Raw genomic sequence first — 17,310 nt, forward strand, 5'->3', positions numbered from 1 at the left:
TTATATAAAAACATATATTTATTGTTTTATTACTAATGATTAACTTGATCAACAATTACTGGCAATACGCCAAGAGATATAGACATATATTGAAAGCCATTTGGGCTGATCTGCATGTTCAGTGGCTATTAAAATATATAACCGGTGAGCTCCGGCAAAACCCATTGCTGACCTCATCACCCAGGAGTGTGACACGTCATACTGACTTACTTTTCCAAAACCTCTTTTCACTGTCTGTTGTTTGTGAGTGGCGGGCATTAGTTGTGCAAAATAGGTATCTTTCCCCAAACACGTGGGACACCCCCACCTAACTTGTGCTAACGCTCACTCCCCTATTACCTGGATCTATCATCTGAGCCCCCTCTCCCCCAGCATGGGGTGTTACTGTCACAAAAAGTAAAGCTTTAAACAGCAAAGTTTAACTCGTACATGAGCTCATATCTGTGACAACAGTCTTTGTACTCGTGCAACCCAGACTGTCAGTACTGTGGCACCTCCCCAAGTTAGCACTGTAGATGTCAGCTAGATAGAAATGCAAGGCAGCTTGGCGTCTGGTGCCCGAACAGACCACTCTTGCTTCTTGGTCCATCACCAAAACAGCAGAGACCTGCAGTCTTTGAACCAGAGCCATGGCATATGTGCGTGCTCGGCGATCCGTGACCGCGTCGGAAGGGATTTTTATTCGCTGGTTAACCGCAGTGCGTTCGGACACTGGGGAGAAGCCAGCGCCAGCCACACAGTACACACATGCCGGGACTTTTATTCTCACATATGCAAAACCCTCGTGTGACACTGATTTATGAGGCTGGGGTTGGAGTGTAGAAAGGTCCGGAAGAGAGGAGCAGTGGGAGTGGATGGGTGTGAGGAGCAGGCAGGCCAGTGGTTATGATGCGTTAATTTGAGCGACTGCGCATAGTGGTTCGCCATGCCTCTGCATTCCTGATGCCAGCACTAACCTGAATAATGCATAACGAAAAAAGTGAAAAAGAAAAACACAACAGCAATGCCAGAATAACGAGCGTTTCTTCAGTCCACTCACCTACTCCAGGCCTCGGAAATTGATGGAAAGTGACACCGGACAAACAGAGGCCCCTGAGCCCCCTCCCCCCACCCACCATTGCGGTCACACAACCCACCCCCTAGGCACATCTTTCCACAAACCAGCTGCCACTCGCTGACCACCTTTGTCACTTATGTGCCAAAAACAAGGATAAAGAAGCATAACAAATAGAAAACTCGCATACTGTAATATTAAGTACATACATGTGTTAAATACTGTTATTTTCAAAGATAAAACATTCACAATAATTGCACATATATCCAAAAAACAAGTGCCCCCCCCCCCCCCCCCCAAAAAAAAAAAAAAAAATCTCCCACTCAACCTATCAAAAGCCCATCCTGGAGGTCCTCTCACACAGCATTGATTGTTATCGAACCGTCACATTCTGTCCAAATGATCTTGTCCCAATAGCAAAGTCAATGGATACTCCTACTGAAGTAGCCAAGCCCACAGAAAATACTGTCTTTGATATTCAGTTCAATGCCACATGAGCAAAGTTACCTGGGTAAGGACACTTCGTCCGCTGAGCGTGTGGGTGATACTCCAGCGTTTTTAAGGTGCCATTACTGACAATTTCATTTTTGTTTTCTTTTTAGGTCTTTGGCAAATCATTTCTGCATGGTGGCAAAATAAAATTCCATATGGTACCTTCACATTAAACAAGCAAATGTTTAATACATTAACAATGAAGCTGTCAATGAAGTATATTTAAACAAGAACAAGAGAGTGGAAATCTAGCCTCCGGTTCCTATATTACTTTATACTCCTTGTCTCCGTAATTCATTGTTCTGGTGGCGATGATGAATTCCTTACCCATAATTAATGGGCAGTGGATCACTGTGCCCCCTCCCTTGCTGTTAATGTGAAATTGTGATGCACTAGACCATTAAGTGCTTAAGATGCCGGGATTCCCTCCAAAATGAATCAGCCTTCATCAGATTGACTGACGAATAATCTGTTTGTCAGCCTGCTCTGCCCTGTCAAAACCCTCCGAATTTACTGGGAGACTCCCTGATCTGAACACTTTCAGAGTTCAGGACCAATTAATTAGCTTGGTATTATACTAATTTCGCCCCCTTCAGTTTAACCACTGTGCCCCCTAGCTGTGATGGAGAGGTTTACACTGTGTTGCCATACAATGTCTCCAAAGGAGAGTCTGCCGAACCCTGGTTTACACACTGGCACAAGCTTTGCTTCCTCAGTGTGGGGGGGGGGGGGGGTGTTAAAATGATCTTTCCAGAGAAGCTTCTGGTTCCCGATGGCTCCATCTCCCTTTTCACAGCTACCTTTCACCTGCTGTTTAATGAGCTCACAGTGACCTTGGACCATCACCAAACACCAGACGCGATTGGTTAACACCTCAAAACCCACATGAAGACATGACGAGAGCAAAGTAACATGAACAAAACCTGTTATTGGAGGGAAAAAAAAAACAAGAATGAAATTTTTAAATAAACACTTGTGTACAGCGCAAAAACGTCGTGGGAATTAAGAGGATTTTGGTGTGTCGAGGGCAGTAGGCATCGGCTCTGTCTGGCTACTCCATCATTTCTTGACCAGCATTTTTACTTAAACTGGGGTGGGATAGGGGAGCCTAATTGATCCTGCTGGATGGGAGGAAGGCCCTGGTGTTTGTGGAGGGCCGGGGAGGGCAGCTCTGTTCCTCAGGAGCCATAGGACATGCTCAGCTGCTGGACTAAAGCAACTGGAAGGACAGTGGCCAAGTCACTTTACCCGTGTGGATCAGATCACACGTGGGCCTTGAGGACCAGGGTCACCCAACCCTGACATGAAGTAGCAGCTTAAGAGGGAGTCTCCCCGCCTGGCCTCGGGTTAGCAGGAGGTGTGCAGGTAGAATCTCAAAACGATTTAACTGCGGGACCAAATTATGTGTTTGGAAACCTAGAGTGATTCTCAATACCAAGATAGTACTCGTGGTCTTGGCAAGACCGGTCTAGCCAAGTTGCCAAGAACAAACTTGGGGCTCGATTAATCATGGCAGTGGTCTCATTTGGCGAGGATGCAATCGATGCATCAGTGATATTTGGGGTGGGGCAGGAATGACATCCAGGCCTCCATACTCCTGTTCTTAGTATTGGAACTGGTCTTCAGCAATGGAAGATGACATAAAACGGGTACACGAGAACAGGAGTACGGTCAGGTACGCATATTGATAAACACCCTAGTCACCTCACATGCAGTGTTGGGTGCAAAACACTTTCCCTAAAGACTGTAGGGCTTTGGCCCTTTGGCCCTTAAGAACTAAACCTGCGATTAGGACTAGGCACCCTGAGACACGGTCGCTGCTGTAGAGGGAGAGTGCAGATGGGTGAAAAAGTATCAGTGTAGGGGGGGAGTGCGTGCAGGCAGAGATCAGAGTTGCTGTGGCTGCGGTTGCTGTAGGATGCGCACCACCCGGGCCAGTGAGTCCGTGCTGGCAGAGGACAGGTACTGACAGCACAGCCAGTCCTCCAGGCTGACACCGCAGGCCGAGTCCAGCGAGCGCTCGGCGAACTTAATCATCATGAGGGTCCGCTTCAGGTCCAGCCAGTTCTGCAGCGCAGCGTCCCGGTGGGCTGGGCCAGGGCAGGCGGCCAGCGCCTGGAACAGGTCCTCGCGGGGCCCCCATAAGAGGCACTGCAGGCAGGCGCGGGCATCCGAGATCTGGATGCGCTCCGACGGGTTGGCGTCGAGCAGGAGGCTGGCCAGGCGCTGCAGGCCACGGGAATACAGCGAGCGCACGGGCAGCGGCGGCAGGTCCGCGCACGTGTACTCCGTCTCCTTCAGCTCCGGCGTCTCCTCGAATGGGTTGGGCCGGTGCAGCATCTCGTAGATGAGGATGCCCGTCTGGAACTCGTCGCACTTGCGGTACTGTGTCGCTGTGACGATCTCGGGGGCCAAGCGCGCCTGCTCGCGCAGTGTGCCTGGCTCGGCCAGCGGGCTCTTCTGCTTGGCCTGAGAGAAGTTGCTGATGATGAGCCGGGCCGGGCAGCCGGAACTGGACGCAGATCCGGAGCCGTCATTGTTGTTATTGGGCTCGGGCATGTCCAGGTTCCAAGGGTTCCCTGGCTGGCAGTGGACCAGCAGCAGGTTCTCCAGCCGCAGGTCGCAGTGTGTGACGTGGTACGGCTTCATGTGCTCCAGGCCCTGACACAGCTGCAGGAGGAGCAGGCAAACCTGCCTCTCGTACAGGTCTGGGCTGTGGGTGTGCCGCTCTGCCCCCTGCTGCACGAAGTCAGCCACTGTCTGGAAAGGCACCTCGCGGGTGATGACCACCACGCGGCTGCGCAGCCGGCCCGCAGACATGGTGTGTTTCGGCTGCCCAGGTGACGAGGCCCCGTCTGCTACATCCCTCCGCTTGGCGACCCTCACATTGTTCTCACAGGCCTCCTTCCTCTCCTCTTCCTCCTCTTCTTCTTCCTCCTGGTCATCCTCCTCCCAGGGCAGAAGGCGTAGGGGCACATCGGCCAGGAAGTGGCCGCAGTCCTGCTGTATGTTGAAGTGCGGTGCCAGGCTCTGCCGCACGGCCAGGCTGTGGAACAGTTGCTGCTGTGTCTCCTTCACCTGGCTCCTGCAGATCTGCGAGCGGACCGAAGGAGAGTGGAGGTCAAAGGTCAACAATCACTGCTTTAGTACCTCTTAATTACCTAACAATCGGGCTTGGAGTACATATACTCAAGCCCCGCCTACACAAGGAAGTGGGGAATGAGAGCTGGAGCGGCAGAGAAGAGGAAGGTGGGAACAAACGCCCTGAAAAATACTTCCACACAATCCAGTGTTCCCATGGTTACAGGCAGTGAAAAGCGAACGGTTGTGGTTAGCATTCACAGCTCGTATCACATCTGACTCACATGCCATTAGCAATTTTAAGTCCTCTAAATATTTATTGGGTCCACGTGAGCAGCTTCTATCAGTCTCCTGGAGGAAGAAAGCCTGTTATGATTTATGTATGAGATGAAACATAACTCAGCATAACTGGCATGCAGGAAATCCCACTACTGCCCCCCCCTTTGAGAAATCCCATCCTGTCCCTGTGCACAAATCTAAGTTCAGTTTGGGTGCAGCCATGGCCATCATCAGCGTGCCCTCATGCCCCGCTCCTCTCCTGGCCCCAGCAGGTGTCGTTCTGGTGAGTGTCTCTGTCACAAACCCTTCAGATTGAAGATGACCGTTTTCGCAGGTTTTTTTCCCCACTCCTCTCTGGCACACAGTGACGATCTTTTTGGGCTGTGCCTTTTGTTATTCAGGACTGACTCGTGGATTCTGGAACATTCCATATTTATTGATTCTAGGTGATCTTAGCAAGCAACCCATTTATATTTATATTCATCGCAAATGCAAGACGATAGATAACCCAGTAAGATCATGCTTACCACTAATGGATATGTTTCCACATTTAAACTGCAGCCTCACACAAGCAGATATCTGTGGAGAATGAATGCTTTGCAATTTAGAATGGTACCTCCCCTGACAGCTAGTGGAAACCTTCCCCCCAGCAGTAGTTCTGTACTCTCTAAACTCCCTACAAACACACAGACAGAAATGCACAGGCACACACTGGTATTAAAATAGCATCATGGTTCAGTTGACTGTAAACGATTCATGGCATCCATCTTGAGAGCCATTTTGTTGTGTACCTGAATCTTGCAGACTCTGAACCTAATCCGCCTGCTGATTGGCTAACCCTGGCGGATGGGAGGGGATTGAGTCTGGCAGAAGCTCCCCCTCTCTGCTGCACCCAATTGGCCCAGATTTGTGAGTAGCCCCTCTAAACAGGTTTCGTTATGGGAAGCACAATCCCTGTTCCCCCCTGCAACGCCACTATGGCACCGACAACATCATTCTCAGCAGGGTGAGTGAAACGTTACATTGAGAGTTAGCAAGCCCCGCCAGGCTGATTTCTTACTGGTAACAGAAACTCAGGCCAACAAACTGTCATGCAAACTTAGCATTGGCATAAATCAACTGTTTAAAAAAGTACTGGTTTATATAACAACTTCTAAGGGTGCCTTGTCACTCATCAAAGTAATTTAACCTTGGAAAGACCAGAGCTGTGCATAAAATCAGTAAGTAGAAGCCTGAAACTGATCAATGCGTAGGCTGCGATGGCACAAGCGGAGTATGTACTAGTCCTTAGTAAGCCCCTCCCTAAGTAAACTGACAGCGACCCTGAGTGCCGGCGCCTTACCTTGACGGCGTAGTTGACCAGCGGGTCCTTGGCGTAAGAGGCCGTGTAGTAGACGGCATCGCCCGCCTCGCAGCAGGGTCGGCCTGTGGTCAGCCGGAAGTCGGACCAACTGTCCGTGCCGAAGCGCAGGGGGTCTTTCTGGCCTGCCATGAAGCGGTCCTCACAACGGCAGGCCAACTTGCGCAGAGTATCTGTGTGCAGCCCGCGGATACGGCCCAGCACTTCCTCCCAGTTGTCCATGCCCTTGTAGAGCCCCGCCCTCTGAGACCGGGTGCCGCCCCGACCACGCCCAGAGAGGGACTCCACGCTACGGCAGCCCCGCTTGGGCTGGCGACCTGCTGAGACGGTGGCAGGCGACGTCATGCAGGACAGGCTGGTTGCTGGGCGACCCTTGCCGGCTGCCGGCCTTTCCAGGGAGTCCCCAGACTCCTGATCCGGTGGGCGCACCTCGGAGCCCATGGAGGAGCCCTGGCTGGCCGTCTCCCATGTGGAGTCCAGGTCGTATAGCGGGTTGGCCACGCTCAAGTTGGAGCCGCCCGGCTTAGCCTCGCCTTTGGGTCGTGGAGCCTGGAGCTCCCTGCCCAGCGCCGAGGGCTCTGTGTTGGCCCGAGCGATGTTCTTCTTAGGCAGGGGGGGTGGCGTGGCCTTGGGGCCGCCATCAGAGCCCTCCGGATCCCCGGTTGGCAGCGTGTCATCTGAAGCCTTAGGGTTTCTGGGCTGCTTCAGGGGGATCATGTTTGCCCTGGACTGGCCTGAGGGACAGGAGACACAGCAGCCTGTTTTACCATATGGCGTTAATTTACTTAGCCAACAGCCTTGCAATCCCTGGATGGGCTGGCTGTTTTACCCTTGAGAATTAAATCCATCCCTGAACTGCGTCAATAGAATATTCAGCTATATATATGTAAGAAATTATTCTAGTATATGTTTTAAATAAAACTACAGCACACTGGGATACTCTACAGTGGTGTTTTCCTACCCTGTAGGGAGCCGGAAGGGATCAAAAACGTGGACCGTCTGGGGGTCCCAGTGGACCGGGTTGAGAAATGCTGAGTAGCTGAGTAAGTTAGCGATCTTAGCGTGTGCCTCAGATACTGTAGGTGTGAATCCTGTGTCTGGCAGAGTAATCATGGCCCTTAGACCCAAAGGCCCTTAAACCCAAAGACACCAAAGGGTGGCTGACCCTGATTTCTGGTGCCAAACCTTCATCACTTCGGACGTCCCGAGCATGCTTGCACCCCTATTTACAAAAGTTACTGCAAGTTCCTTAACCTGCAGCCCAACCAACCCCCCTGGTCGACAAATTTCCACCTCCCAGAAATCCATAGGCCAATGGTAGGATGTCTGTCACTTTCGACAAATTCATCTCCTAAATAAATTATTATAAATGTACTACATACAGCTATGGTATTATCATAATAAATGTCCTCCCTTGTGAAAGCGTGGACAGTAATGCTGTCGATATCCAGATCAAAAAACCAGTTCAAATCAAAAGCCCCCATCTGCCTCCGGGCAGGGAAAATCAAATCTCAGCATGGGGAATTCTCCTCGAGGCTTAAGGAGACTCTCTCAGCAGCGTCCTACTTCCGCTCTGATTATTTAGTCTGTTGGACCAGTTTACAAAGTATCAGAGAGGAAAAAAGGAACAAACAAAACATTTTCAGGTTGACGTCAATGTAACCAATTAAAATTAGTAATATCCTCTCTGAAAAATAGCAGTTTCATTCTGACAATGATATATGAGCAGCAAGTTGGCAATAATGTTTATCTGCACAGGTATGCACTTGTAAATGGCACCATGCCACTTTAGCAGATAAGCAATGACAGATCTATTTAAATATTTAATTACACACAAAATATCATGTATTATACATTTTTAATACAGTACCCTGAGTAGGAAATCTAGGACACAGATGATATGTACCATGTTTTTGAGGGAAAAAAAAAGAAGTAAATGATGGGATTAACTGAAAAGTTAACGGAGCTTAAGCGCATCTCCCTGTAAGCGGATGAGACAGCGGATGGTTTAATCTCCTGGCGTCCAGCTCGCTAATGCTAATGCTAAAAAGACGACCAGTGGGGTCCTTTGATGGCACAGGCACTGCACTGGTCAGCCTGGATTTTGTGTCACATTTATAATATAGTTATTCAGCAGGCACTTTTGCTCAAAGCGACATACAAGTGAAAAGAGCCCAGGGTCAGGTGGAGCAGAGGGTTAAAGGTCTTGCTCTGGGGCCCAGTTGTGATATGATTCCAGTTCCATGATTATGGTCCATGACCTTTTGGAAAAGGCACAGATCTGTAATATACTGTGTGCCCTGGGTCCATGTCATTAAAGCGACCAGGTGAAGAAGCTTGACCTCGGACAGGGAAAATGATCACCAGCCTGGGCTGGTTTTACGAGTTTGGTTACTGGTTCTGTGGCAACCATAACATCTTGAGCATTTCCTATGAAAGGTTTGTGGTCTTTTCACCCATATAGATGCTTCCTGTCATAAGGAAGCGACCAGCCAGCGTTATTCACTCCTTTGTGTTTCAAACCCCTGCTCTCAGTAACCGTTAAAAGCATCACCGTGACGTATTAACAAAGGTGGGTATCAGCTGTACTGACCATCCAGAAGCTTCTAGCGGTCAGTTGAGGAGGTACACATTATGGCATGTGAACTAGCAAAAACCAGTAAAGGTCTGGGCCATCTCCTCCATTGGGGGTCCGAATTTGCAAACTCCCAGTCCATCCCCCAGTGGCAAATGGGGGGGGCCACATCTCTCAGCGGCACCTCCTTGTGACAGACCATTAATCCCAGAGAACCAGGAGAGCCTCCTCCGCCGGAACCAGGAGTGTACGTGGTACAGAGGGACCGGCATCACTTACTTACCGCCCTGCAGTACAAAGCCAGTCATCCACTGTGTCGACTGCCATTCGATAAGCACTGGAGAGCTTTTAAAGCCATTACATAACCCTCTCCACTAGAAACTAATGCAACACACTTCCTGAAAGGTCCTGCTGCCATTTAAACATCGGTTAATAAATATGTTAATGTGAATTTCAAAATATTTTCAAACCTTACCAGTCATAAAAATTCTATATTCTGCAAAACTGACAAATCTCTTTGGGTTTTAATACCAATCACATTTTTAAGTACATTGTTTTTTTTTCTAGAGAATTCTGATTCACGTTTGCTTTGCAGCTCTGGCCCCCGACTGGCTCTCCGCTCCGATCGGCATCGATCTCAGCTCGTCTGCCACAGGCTGGCGCAGCTTCGCACCTGACCTCGGGGATCAGATCAAAGTTTCTGTGCTTTCTGGGAAATTTCCCCTCGGCACCTTTTCGGGGATGCAGGGGGTGGGGGGGGGGGGGCTTGGGTGGAAATGAGGGGGCAAACCTCGCACGTTCACCACGGGATCATGGCCTTTTTTGGCCACTCCATGCATGCACACGCTTGTGCTGAGACTTAAGGACACGCAAACACACACGACGATGCAATGTGGGGAGTGACACCCGCAGAAAATACAGAGACTCATGCACAGCCAAACGCGCGTGTGGGGGGGCACGCACCCCCCACTGCAAAGCCGCGCCACCCGCCGCAGCCTGCACCCCGAGCCGAAGCCTACCTCAGCATCCGAGGCTGAGCGACAGCCGTCCTGGTGACAGCTTTCCGGCAGTAACGGTGCTCAGAGCGGCGGAAGCAGACGTGCCGGGTGCTGACTTGGTCTCTCTCTCTTTCGCTCGCTCGCTCACCCTCTCCATTCCTCACCGAGAGCTCCGGCTGCCAACAAGCAGGGCACCCCGCACTCCTACCGTGTTCATTTAAAGTCCGCCCCCGTGCTCTGATCCACACTGCTCCACCGGGGAGGCGGAGATAGGAGTGTGGAATGGGGAGGAGTGGGTGGGGGGGGGTGTGACTGAATGATGAATCTATGTGGGTCTGTTAAAAAAAATTGATTGGGAGCCACAAAGACAGACACCCGGAAACCTGCAGGAACTACAGTCAGTCCCGAGCAGAAGAGGAGGCAGCTGAAGCCTGTGGATGTTTCTAGAAGCCGGTGCTTGACCGCTGTGTGGCACATCCAACTCAATTGAGGACAGGATTCTGTGTGAGTGAGTCAGAGGCAGCAGTATTGACCCAAGTCTGAGGCTCGAGCCCCTCCCCCTCCCCTTTCCCTAAAACTCAGAGCGTCACAATCCAATCAGGAGAGCCAATCCGAATCGGGAATGAGCGTGGGGGGTGAGGAAGGAATGAGCATAGGGATGGCCCAGGCTCCGCCCCACTCATCCCCCCCACAGCGTATTGGGCTGGCTCCTGAGCCCCCTGTGAATATCATCACCGCTCTCCTGGAGCCCTCTGCCCCCCTGATTGGACTCCTCTACGAACGGAGGTACAATGCAGTTTTCATTTCCCGCTTCAATCCCTCTCTTTCCAGAATCCTCCCACCGACCAGAGCGAGTGCTGCATCAGCCGACGTGAAATTGGGCTCCTGCGCCAAGCAGGTGAACGTTGCATTCGGCAAGGCCCCCGAAGGTGGGAAAATGGAGGGTCGGAAGCAACTGCATAAGAACGTGCAAACAAAGCCCCGCCAAAGGGCCCGATGGGTAACGACGGGGGCGTTTGCCCCGCCTCCCCCCCAGTTGTGGCGCCTCCTCGACGGCATGGTGAGCGAGACCCAAGTTACTATTCCCTCCGCAAGCCGATAAAAATGTTTCAGTGCTCTCCCAGCAGCGAGAGCAGACATCATCTGACACCCTCTGGCGTGCGGGTTTACTGGGGTCGAGGCATCTGGTGAGAGAAGGAGGGACACCACCCACCCAGGTCTGGCCATCATGGAGCTGGGAGGCATGAGGATTGAAAAACTGGATGATCTCAGATCATTATTCACTTTCTACATAGACATAGGTAACTGCCAACATACAGGCATAAAGGCTACTGAGGCGAGACTTTTATCGGGGCCTCTTGCCTGTCACACATTACACGGTTGAATATGTCGCCTGAATGGTTTCAGATGAAAGGCTTTTCTCAAGCGTGTTACGGCAAAATACCTTTCAAAGGGCTGGGTTTGCGTCCGCCATGTTCGACCTCAGGCTGGGGGCCAGAAGTGGCTCAATATTTAATGCTCATGGCTAATGCTAGTGCTATCAATAAATATGAATACTTCAATTTTAAATAAAATGCATAATATATAACTTATACGGTGATTAAGGTCAGAGCACGAGGGTCCCCCTTTAAACTACATTAACTTAATAAGGGCCACTGGTGAGATACTGAGGTGTTTTATAGCTTTGAATGTCTGATTCAGACCTGATAATTTCAACTGTAGAAGCTTTTAAATTTTTCCCATGAAACTTGTTGGTTTAACAGCCGGCACAAGTCTGCGGTCATAAACCCAGAATCCTCAGGCGGCCCCCATAGAGCGAACACTCCAACGCTTTGACCATGTAAAACACAGGCAGTACAATGGCAGAAAATAAAACCAAAAAATGCTCACAGGTCATCCCTGGGCAAACGAAAGGCCTCATTCTTCAAGAAACGGAATCAGAGCTAAAGTTCACTGGGTTTTCACAAAAGATTTTTAAAGAATCTTTGCTAACATTTTACTTAAAGCCATGTTTTTAGTAAATTACAAACACATTCATAATGCAAAATAATGCTTTCATAAAGCATTATAAACATGGCGGTTATAATGTATTATGCCTTTTTATATATATATATATATATATATATATATATAGCCATGTTTATAATGCATTATGAATGCCTTATGAAGCTCTAATCTATAATGCACTATAGATACCTTTATAATGCATTATAATGATCGGTATAAGCATTAAGGATGCTCTGTACTGCATTATAAATAAGCTTCATAAAGCATTTAAAATGCTTAATACACATGGCTATAATGTTTATAATGTTTTATGAACACATTATTATTTGTTATGAATGTATTTTTAAATTGCTAAAAACGTGGCCTTAAGTAAAGTGTTACTGAGGTGTTTTCTGCCTTTAATATTTAGGTGTCAGTATGTATGTTTTATCATCGAACAATCTACACCCCCGGCACCTTTACCAAGGTTGCTGTAGGTGGCGCTGCAGGTGCTGGAAGCTGGTGAGTGGGAGCGCGAGGGGAAATGGACACTGTTGTCGTCTGGCTCGCCTGGGCCGGCGGCGCCCTCGCCCAACAGCTGCGTGACGGCTGCTCCTCTGGGCTCCGTGTGGGGGGACATCTCCAACATGGCCGACAAGGAAGCTGTAGTAGGGGCGTGGCCTTCTGTGCCCTGCGCCTTCACCATGCTACACGGGAGTGAAACAGATTTAAGGTGATAAATATGACAGTGCTAAGAGTCCCCATAGTGACCGACGTCTCACTGTGGCTCCCGGAAGATAACTGGAGGTTTTCAAATCAGGTGCAAAGAACCGTTACTATCCAGACTGAGTGATGAGTCACTCCAATCTCACGGAAATGGGGGGGGGGGGGGTGCTGTTCACTTCTGCCCAATTCAGTGAACGCTTTGCCTAATTGCTGCCAGCGCTTGTTTCCTGGTGAACAGGAGAATGAAATGAGCTTCACCATTGTGGTGCCGAATGAATGGGCATTAAGGTGTCATGATCCGCTCCGTCCGCTCCTGATGTGTGCCACGCCCACCTCGTTACCTTGTGTTCAGCCCTAATTGTGATCGCCTGTGTCCTGTTAAGTCTAGCTTGTCTCTTGTATTTAGTCCGCGTTCCCGTTTGTATCCCCAGTCCGGTCATTGACGTTGTGACGTTGTTTTGTTGCGTGCTCTGTGTTTTTGGACATTAAACTCCGTATTCCCCGATCCCTGGCTTCCGTGCACCTGCTTCCCCGATCCGTGCTGCACGTGATCATAACAGAATGACCGGACTCCTCCACAAGACGCCCCAGATCGGTGAGGCGGAATTTCTCGACCTCACCGAGGAGGTGTTATATTGGCTCACCCAGCCCGAAGTCGAGGAGGATCCCCTGCTTCGGGCTATAGCCAGCCGGAGCAGGGACGTCTTAGAGAAGATGTCCCTGCCCGGAGACGCGCACCTTGCGGGGGAGGTGCGCGAAAACGTGCGGCAGCTTCGGGAGGGGGTTGCCAGGGTATCGCTGAGGCAGGTCGCTTTGGACTGCGGGCTGCCAGACAGCGAGCTGCCCGTGGTGCCCCTGCCTCCGCCTACCTCAGCGCGGAGAAGAACGCGGAAGAAGCGGAGAGGCAGAGGACGGGAAGACGCGCAGGAGGTCTTTTTGGGGGCTGTCTCCCTTTCCGCAGCTTGCCCTGCTGAACGCTGGGAGAATCCCTACCCGATTCTCCACCCGGCGGTGTTCGCGGGTGACGTCACCGCCGCTTCGCCTAGGCGGACGCCCGAAGTCCGTCTGCCCGCCGCTTCGCTGGCCAAGCCTGAGCCAGCCGGCCCCTTCACCGGGACACGCCTGGCCCTTAAAGGGGCCAGGTCCGTTAAGGACGCGATCCCGCGGATTCCACGGTTTCGGACGCGGGCAGCGCCCCGCGTGGTTCCTGAGGCTGCAGCGCCCCGCGTGGATCCAGAGGCTGCAGCGCCCCGCGTGGATCCAGAGGCTGCAGCGCCCCCCGTGGATCCAGAGGCTGCAGCGCCCCCCGTGGATCCAGAGGCTGCAGCGCCCCCCGTGGATCCAGAGGCTGCAGCGCCCCCCGTGGTTCCTGTGCCGCCTGCAGCGCCCCCCGTGGTTCCTGTGCCGCCTGCAGCGCCCCCCGTGGTTCCTGTGCCGCCTGCAGCGCCCCCCGTGGTTCCTGTGCCGCCTGCAGCGCCCCCCGTGGTTCCTGTGCCGCCTGCAGCGCCCCCCGTGGTTCCTGTGCCGCCTGCAGCGCCCCCCGTGGCTCCAGAGGCGGCTGCAGCTCGCCCCGTGACTCCAGTGCCTGCTGGCCGCGCGCCTGCTGAGGCGCCCCCGGTGACTCCCGCGCCTGCTGAGGCGCCCCCGGTGACTCCCGCGCCTGCTGAGGCGCCCCCGGTGACTCCCGCGCCTGCTGAGGCGCCCCCGGTGACTCCCGCGCCTGCTGAGGAGCCCCCGGTGACTCCCGCGCCGCCTGAGGCGCCCCCAGTGACTCCCGTGCCTCTGCCTGAGGCCGCCGCTCTGCCCGCGGACCTGCCTGAGGCCGGGACTCCAGGGCTCCCCGTGACTCCAGTGCTCCCCGTGCCTGCTGAGGTGCCCCCGGTGACCCCCGCGGCCCTGCCTGAGGCCGCCGCTCTGCCCGCGGCCCTGCCTGAGGCGGCCGCTCTGCCCGCGGCCACGCCTGCTGCCGCCGTTCTCCCCGCGGCCCCTGAGCTCGCCGCGGCCCCTGAGCTCCCCGCGGCCCCTGAGCTCCCCGCGGCCCCTGAGCTCCCCGCGGCCCCTGAGCGCTCAGCTCAGCCCCCCACGACTCCCGATGCTCCTGTCTCCGAGGAGGTCCCGGACTGCTGCCCTGATGCTCCTCCCTCCATAATGGAGTCGGAGGGGGAGCTTGAGTGGGACCCCTCGGGGATGACCTTGGTTTCCCCCGTGGCTTCCCCTGTGACTGCCCCCGTGGCTTCCCCTGTGACTGCCCCCGTGGCTTCCCCTGTGACTCTTCCACCATCACCCCGGTGGGAGAGACCCCGGCCAGGTCCCCGCCTATCGGTCTCCCGGAAAGGGCGGGGACACCTGCGTCGGGCCCGGGTCCCGCCCGCCCTGCCCCCTGGCTCGCCCGTTCGGCCCCTAGCTGTCGCTCGGTGGCTGCCTGCGGGTCCTCCGGCTCTGGGTCGGTGGTCCCCTCCGGGTCCCCCCCCGGTGCCTCGGTGCCGGTCCTCGGCGTCGCCTCCGGCTCCATGTCGGTCGCCTCCGGGCCCCCCTGCTTCGGCGGGGCGTCGGACGGCGCCTTCGCCGGCTCCGGCTGCGCCGTCGCCTGCCGCGGCTTTCCCCTCCTACCTGCCTTCGCTGGTGTTCCCTCCTGCTCCCTCCGTGTCCCCTCCGTCTCTCCCTCGTCCCGTTCCCTTGGCCCCTGTGTGGTTCCCTCCTGCTCCCTCCTCCCTGTCGCCTGCGGTCCCTCCGGCCACTGCCCTTCGCCCGCCTGGGCTCTCTCGGGCTCCCCTGGTTCCTCCTCCCTTTCCCTCCGTCCCGCCTGTTTTTGCTCCTCGTCCCTCTGTGTCTCCTCCATTCCCTCCTGGTCCCTTTGTCCCTCTGGGTTTTGCTCCTCGTCCCTCAGTGTCTCCTGTGTTCACTCCTCGTCCTGTTCCTCCGTTTTCTGTCCCCTCTGTGTCTCCTTTTTCTGTCTGCCTGTCTGCGTTTCCTGTTCTTTGTCAGGTCCTGTCTTTCTGTTGGTCCTTGTTCCTGTTCTGTGTCTCTGTCCTGTTTCCAGTGTCTCGTTGATGTTTTTGCTTTTGTCTTCCAGGCCTTGTTCCCCGGTCTCGTCCCGTCCGTCGCCTCCTCTCGGGCGCGCCCGGTGTGCGCGCCTTTGGGGGGGGGTTCTGTCATGATCCGCTCCGTCCGCTCCTGATGTGTGCCACGCCCACCTCGTTACCTTGTGTTCAGCCCTAATTGTGATCGCCTGTGTCCTGTTAAGTCTAGCTTGTCTCTTGTATTTAGTCCGCGTTCCCGTTTGTATCCCCAGTCCGGTCATTGACGTTGTGACGTTGTTTTGTTGCGTGCTCTGTGTTTTTGGACATTAAACTCCGTATTCCCCGATCCCTGGCTTCCGTGCACCTGCTTCCCCGATCCGTGCTGCACGTGATCATAACATAAGGTGCACATTACGGGGACGATTCCAGGGCTGTAGCCAAACTGGTTAACAGCCAGTTCAGAGAAAGCAAGGCAGGTGGCATTTAATCCTCAAACCTGGGAGGGGGGGTGTTCCACAAAGCATGATTTCTAAGTTAGCTGGGTTAACTTAAGCTAGAAGTCATGGTTGTCCAATAAGAGTTTAGCTAGCTGAGAAATCTTGCTTCATGGAACACCCCCCTGGGATTTTGTCTAAAATGGGGAGAATCAAGTCATATACATTAGTGGCCAAAATTGTGGAAACACTTTCAACTTTTAGATATTGGAGAACTTTATTCAACTCTTGCTGCAGTTCCTTATTTAATCGTTCAATGTATGATATTTGTAACACTGTTTATAAGCATTACCGCCAATACACATGTAGTAATTTTTAAAGCATAATGCCAAAAATGCTAGATGTTTCCACAATTTTGCCCAGAACTGTATAAAATCTCAAGAAATGGACACTGCGTTAGTCAAGGGCTCACAGATAAAGGAATTTTCTCAAAAAGTTGAGAAAGCAAAGTTGAAAGCAAAAAGGTGCAAAACATCCATATTCTTCTTCTTACTATTATTATAAAAGATGTTTTGCACCCGATTTGTCTATGAAGAAAGATAAAGGAAAGTTTTTCCGTTAACTAATTAATATGTTCATTGCTCAGACATATGCAAATGGTGCCCTTTGCTTAAGGGACTGATTTGCACTTTTCCTTGGTCTGCTGACTCATAAGAAGGTCTTCTTTTTAATGCAGAGTGATTCTGGATTTGGTTTACTTGGCAAAGCAGCACTATTTGCCCGTTCGGTGTCTGGTCTCTTATGTGGTTTAGGTGACCCAGCGTGACCTCTGGGGCTGGAACCTGACTCCGCTCCGAGTGTGGCGGCGGGTCCCAGACGGGCCACATTCCTTCTCAGGACCAAAATCCCCACAGCAAAGTCTCCCGGGGGACTTTGCCGGCTCTTGGCGGGATCGCAGATCGGCACGACAACCACAGCGTGACAAATGAGCTGGCTAACGATGCCCGCTGGACCAAAAGATCACGCCCTCTAAAAGATGTTGTTAGAATTGCTATTTGCAGTTTTTAAAAGCTTTAGCTAAAAATCACGTTCCTACTTCCAATACTAGTATCAAGACGCCTTCCCAGACTTCTAAAAAAAGATAATCAAAATTATAATATACTGTACAAGTCTACATATAAAGACAGTCATGAACTGGCTGATAATAAAATATAACAGAATTCCCCTTTACATCCTGCAAGGTGCTAATGGGAATGGGTCTTCTCAGACAAGATCTCCGAACCCTAATCCCAACCCAAACCCTAA

General features: G+C 52.4%; 1 protein-coding gene across 2 annotated transcripts in view; it reads right to left on the reverse strand.

The window, feature by feature from the left end:
- peak1 (pseudopodium-enriched atypical kinase 1) overlaps positions 1-17,310 on the reverse strand; it is a 94,375-nt gene continuing 77,065 nt past the window's right edge. For both annotated transcript variants that reach the window (XM_023822797.2, XM_023822801.2), the window contains 3 exons: positions 12,309-12,532; positions 6,249-7,000; positions 1-4,639 (listed from right to left, as the gene is read on the reverse strand). In XM_023822797.2, coding sequence (XP_023678565.1) covers positions 3,434-4,639; positions 6,249-7,000; positions 12,309-12,532 — 2,182 coding nt within the window. In that variant the 3' untranslated portion in view covers positions 1-3,433. The remainder of the gene's footprint in view (positions 4,640-6,248; positions 7,001-12,308; positions 12,533-17,310) is intronic.

Source organism: Paramormyrops kingsleyae, chromosome 13, assembly GCF_048594095.1.
Source record: "Paramormyrops kingsleyae isolate MSU_618 chromosome 13, PKINGS_0.4, whole genome shotgun sequence".
In the NCBI taxonomy this organism is placed as follows: domain Eukaryota; kingdom Metazoa; phylum Chordata; class Actinopteri; order Osteoglossiformes; family Mormyridae; genus Paramormyrops; species Paramormyrops kingsleyae.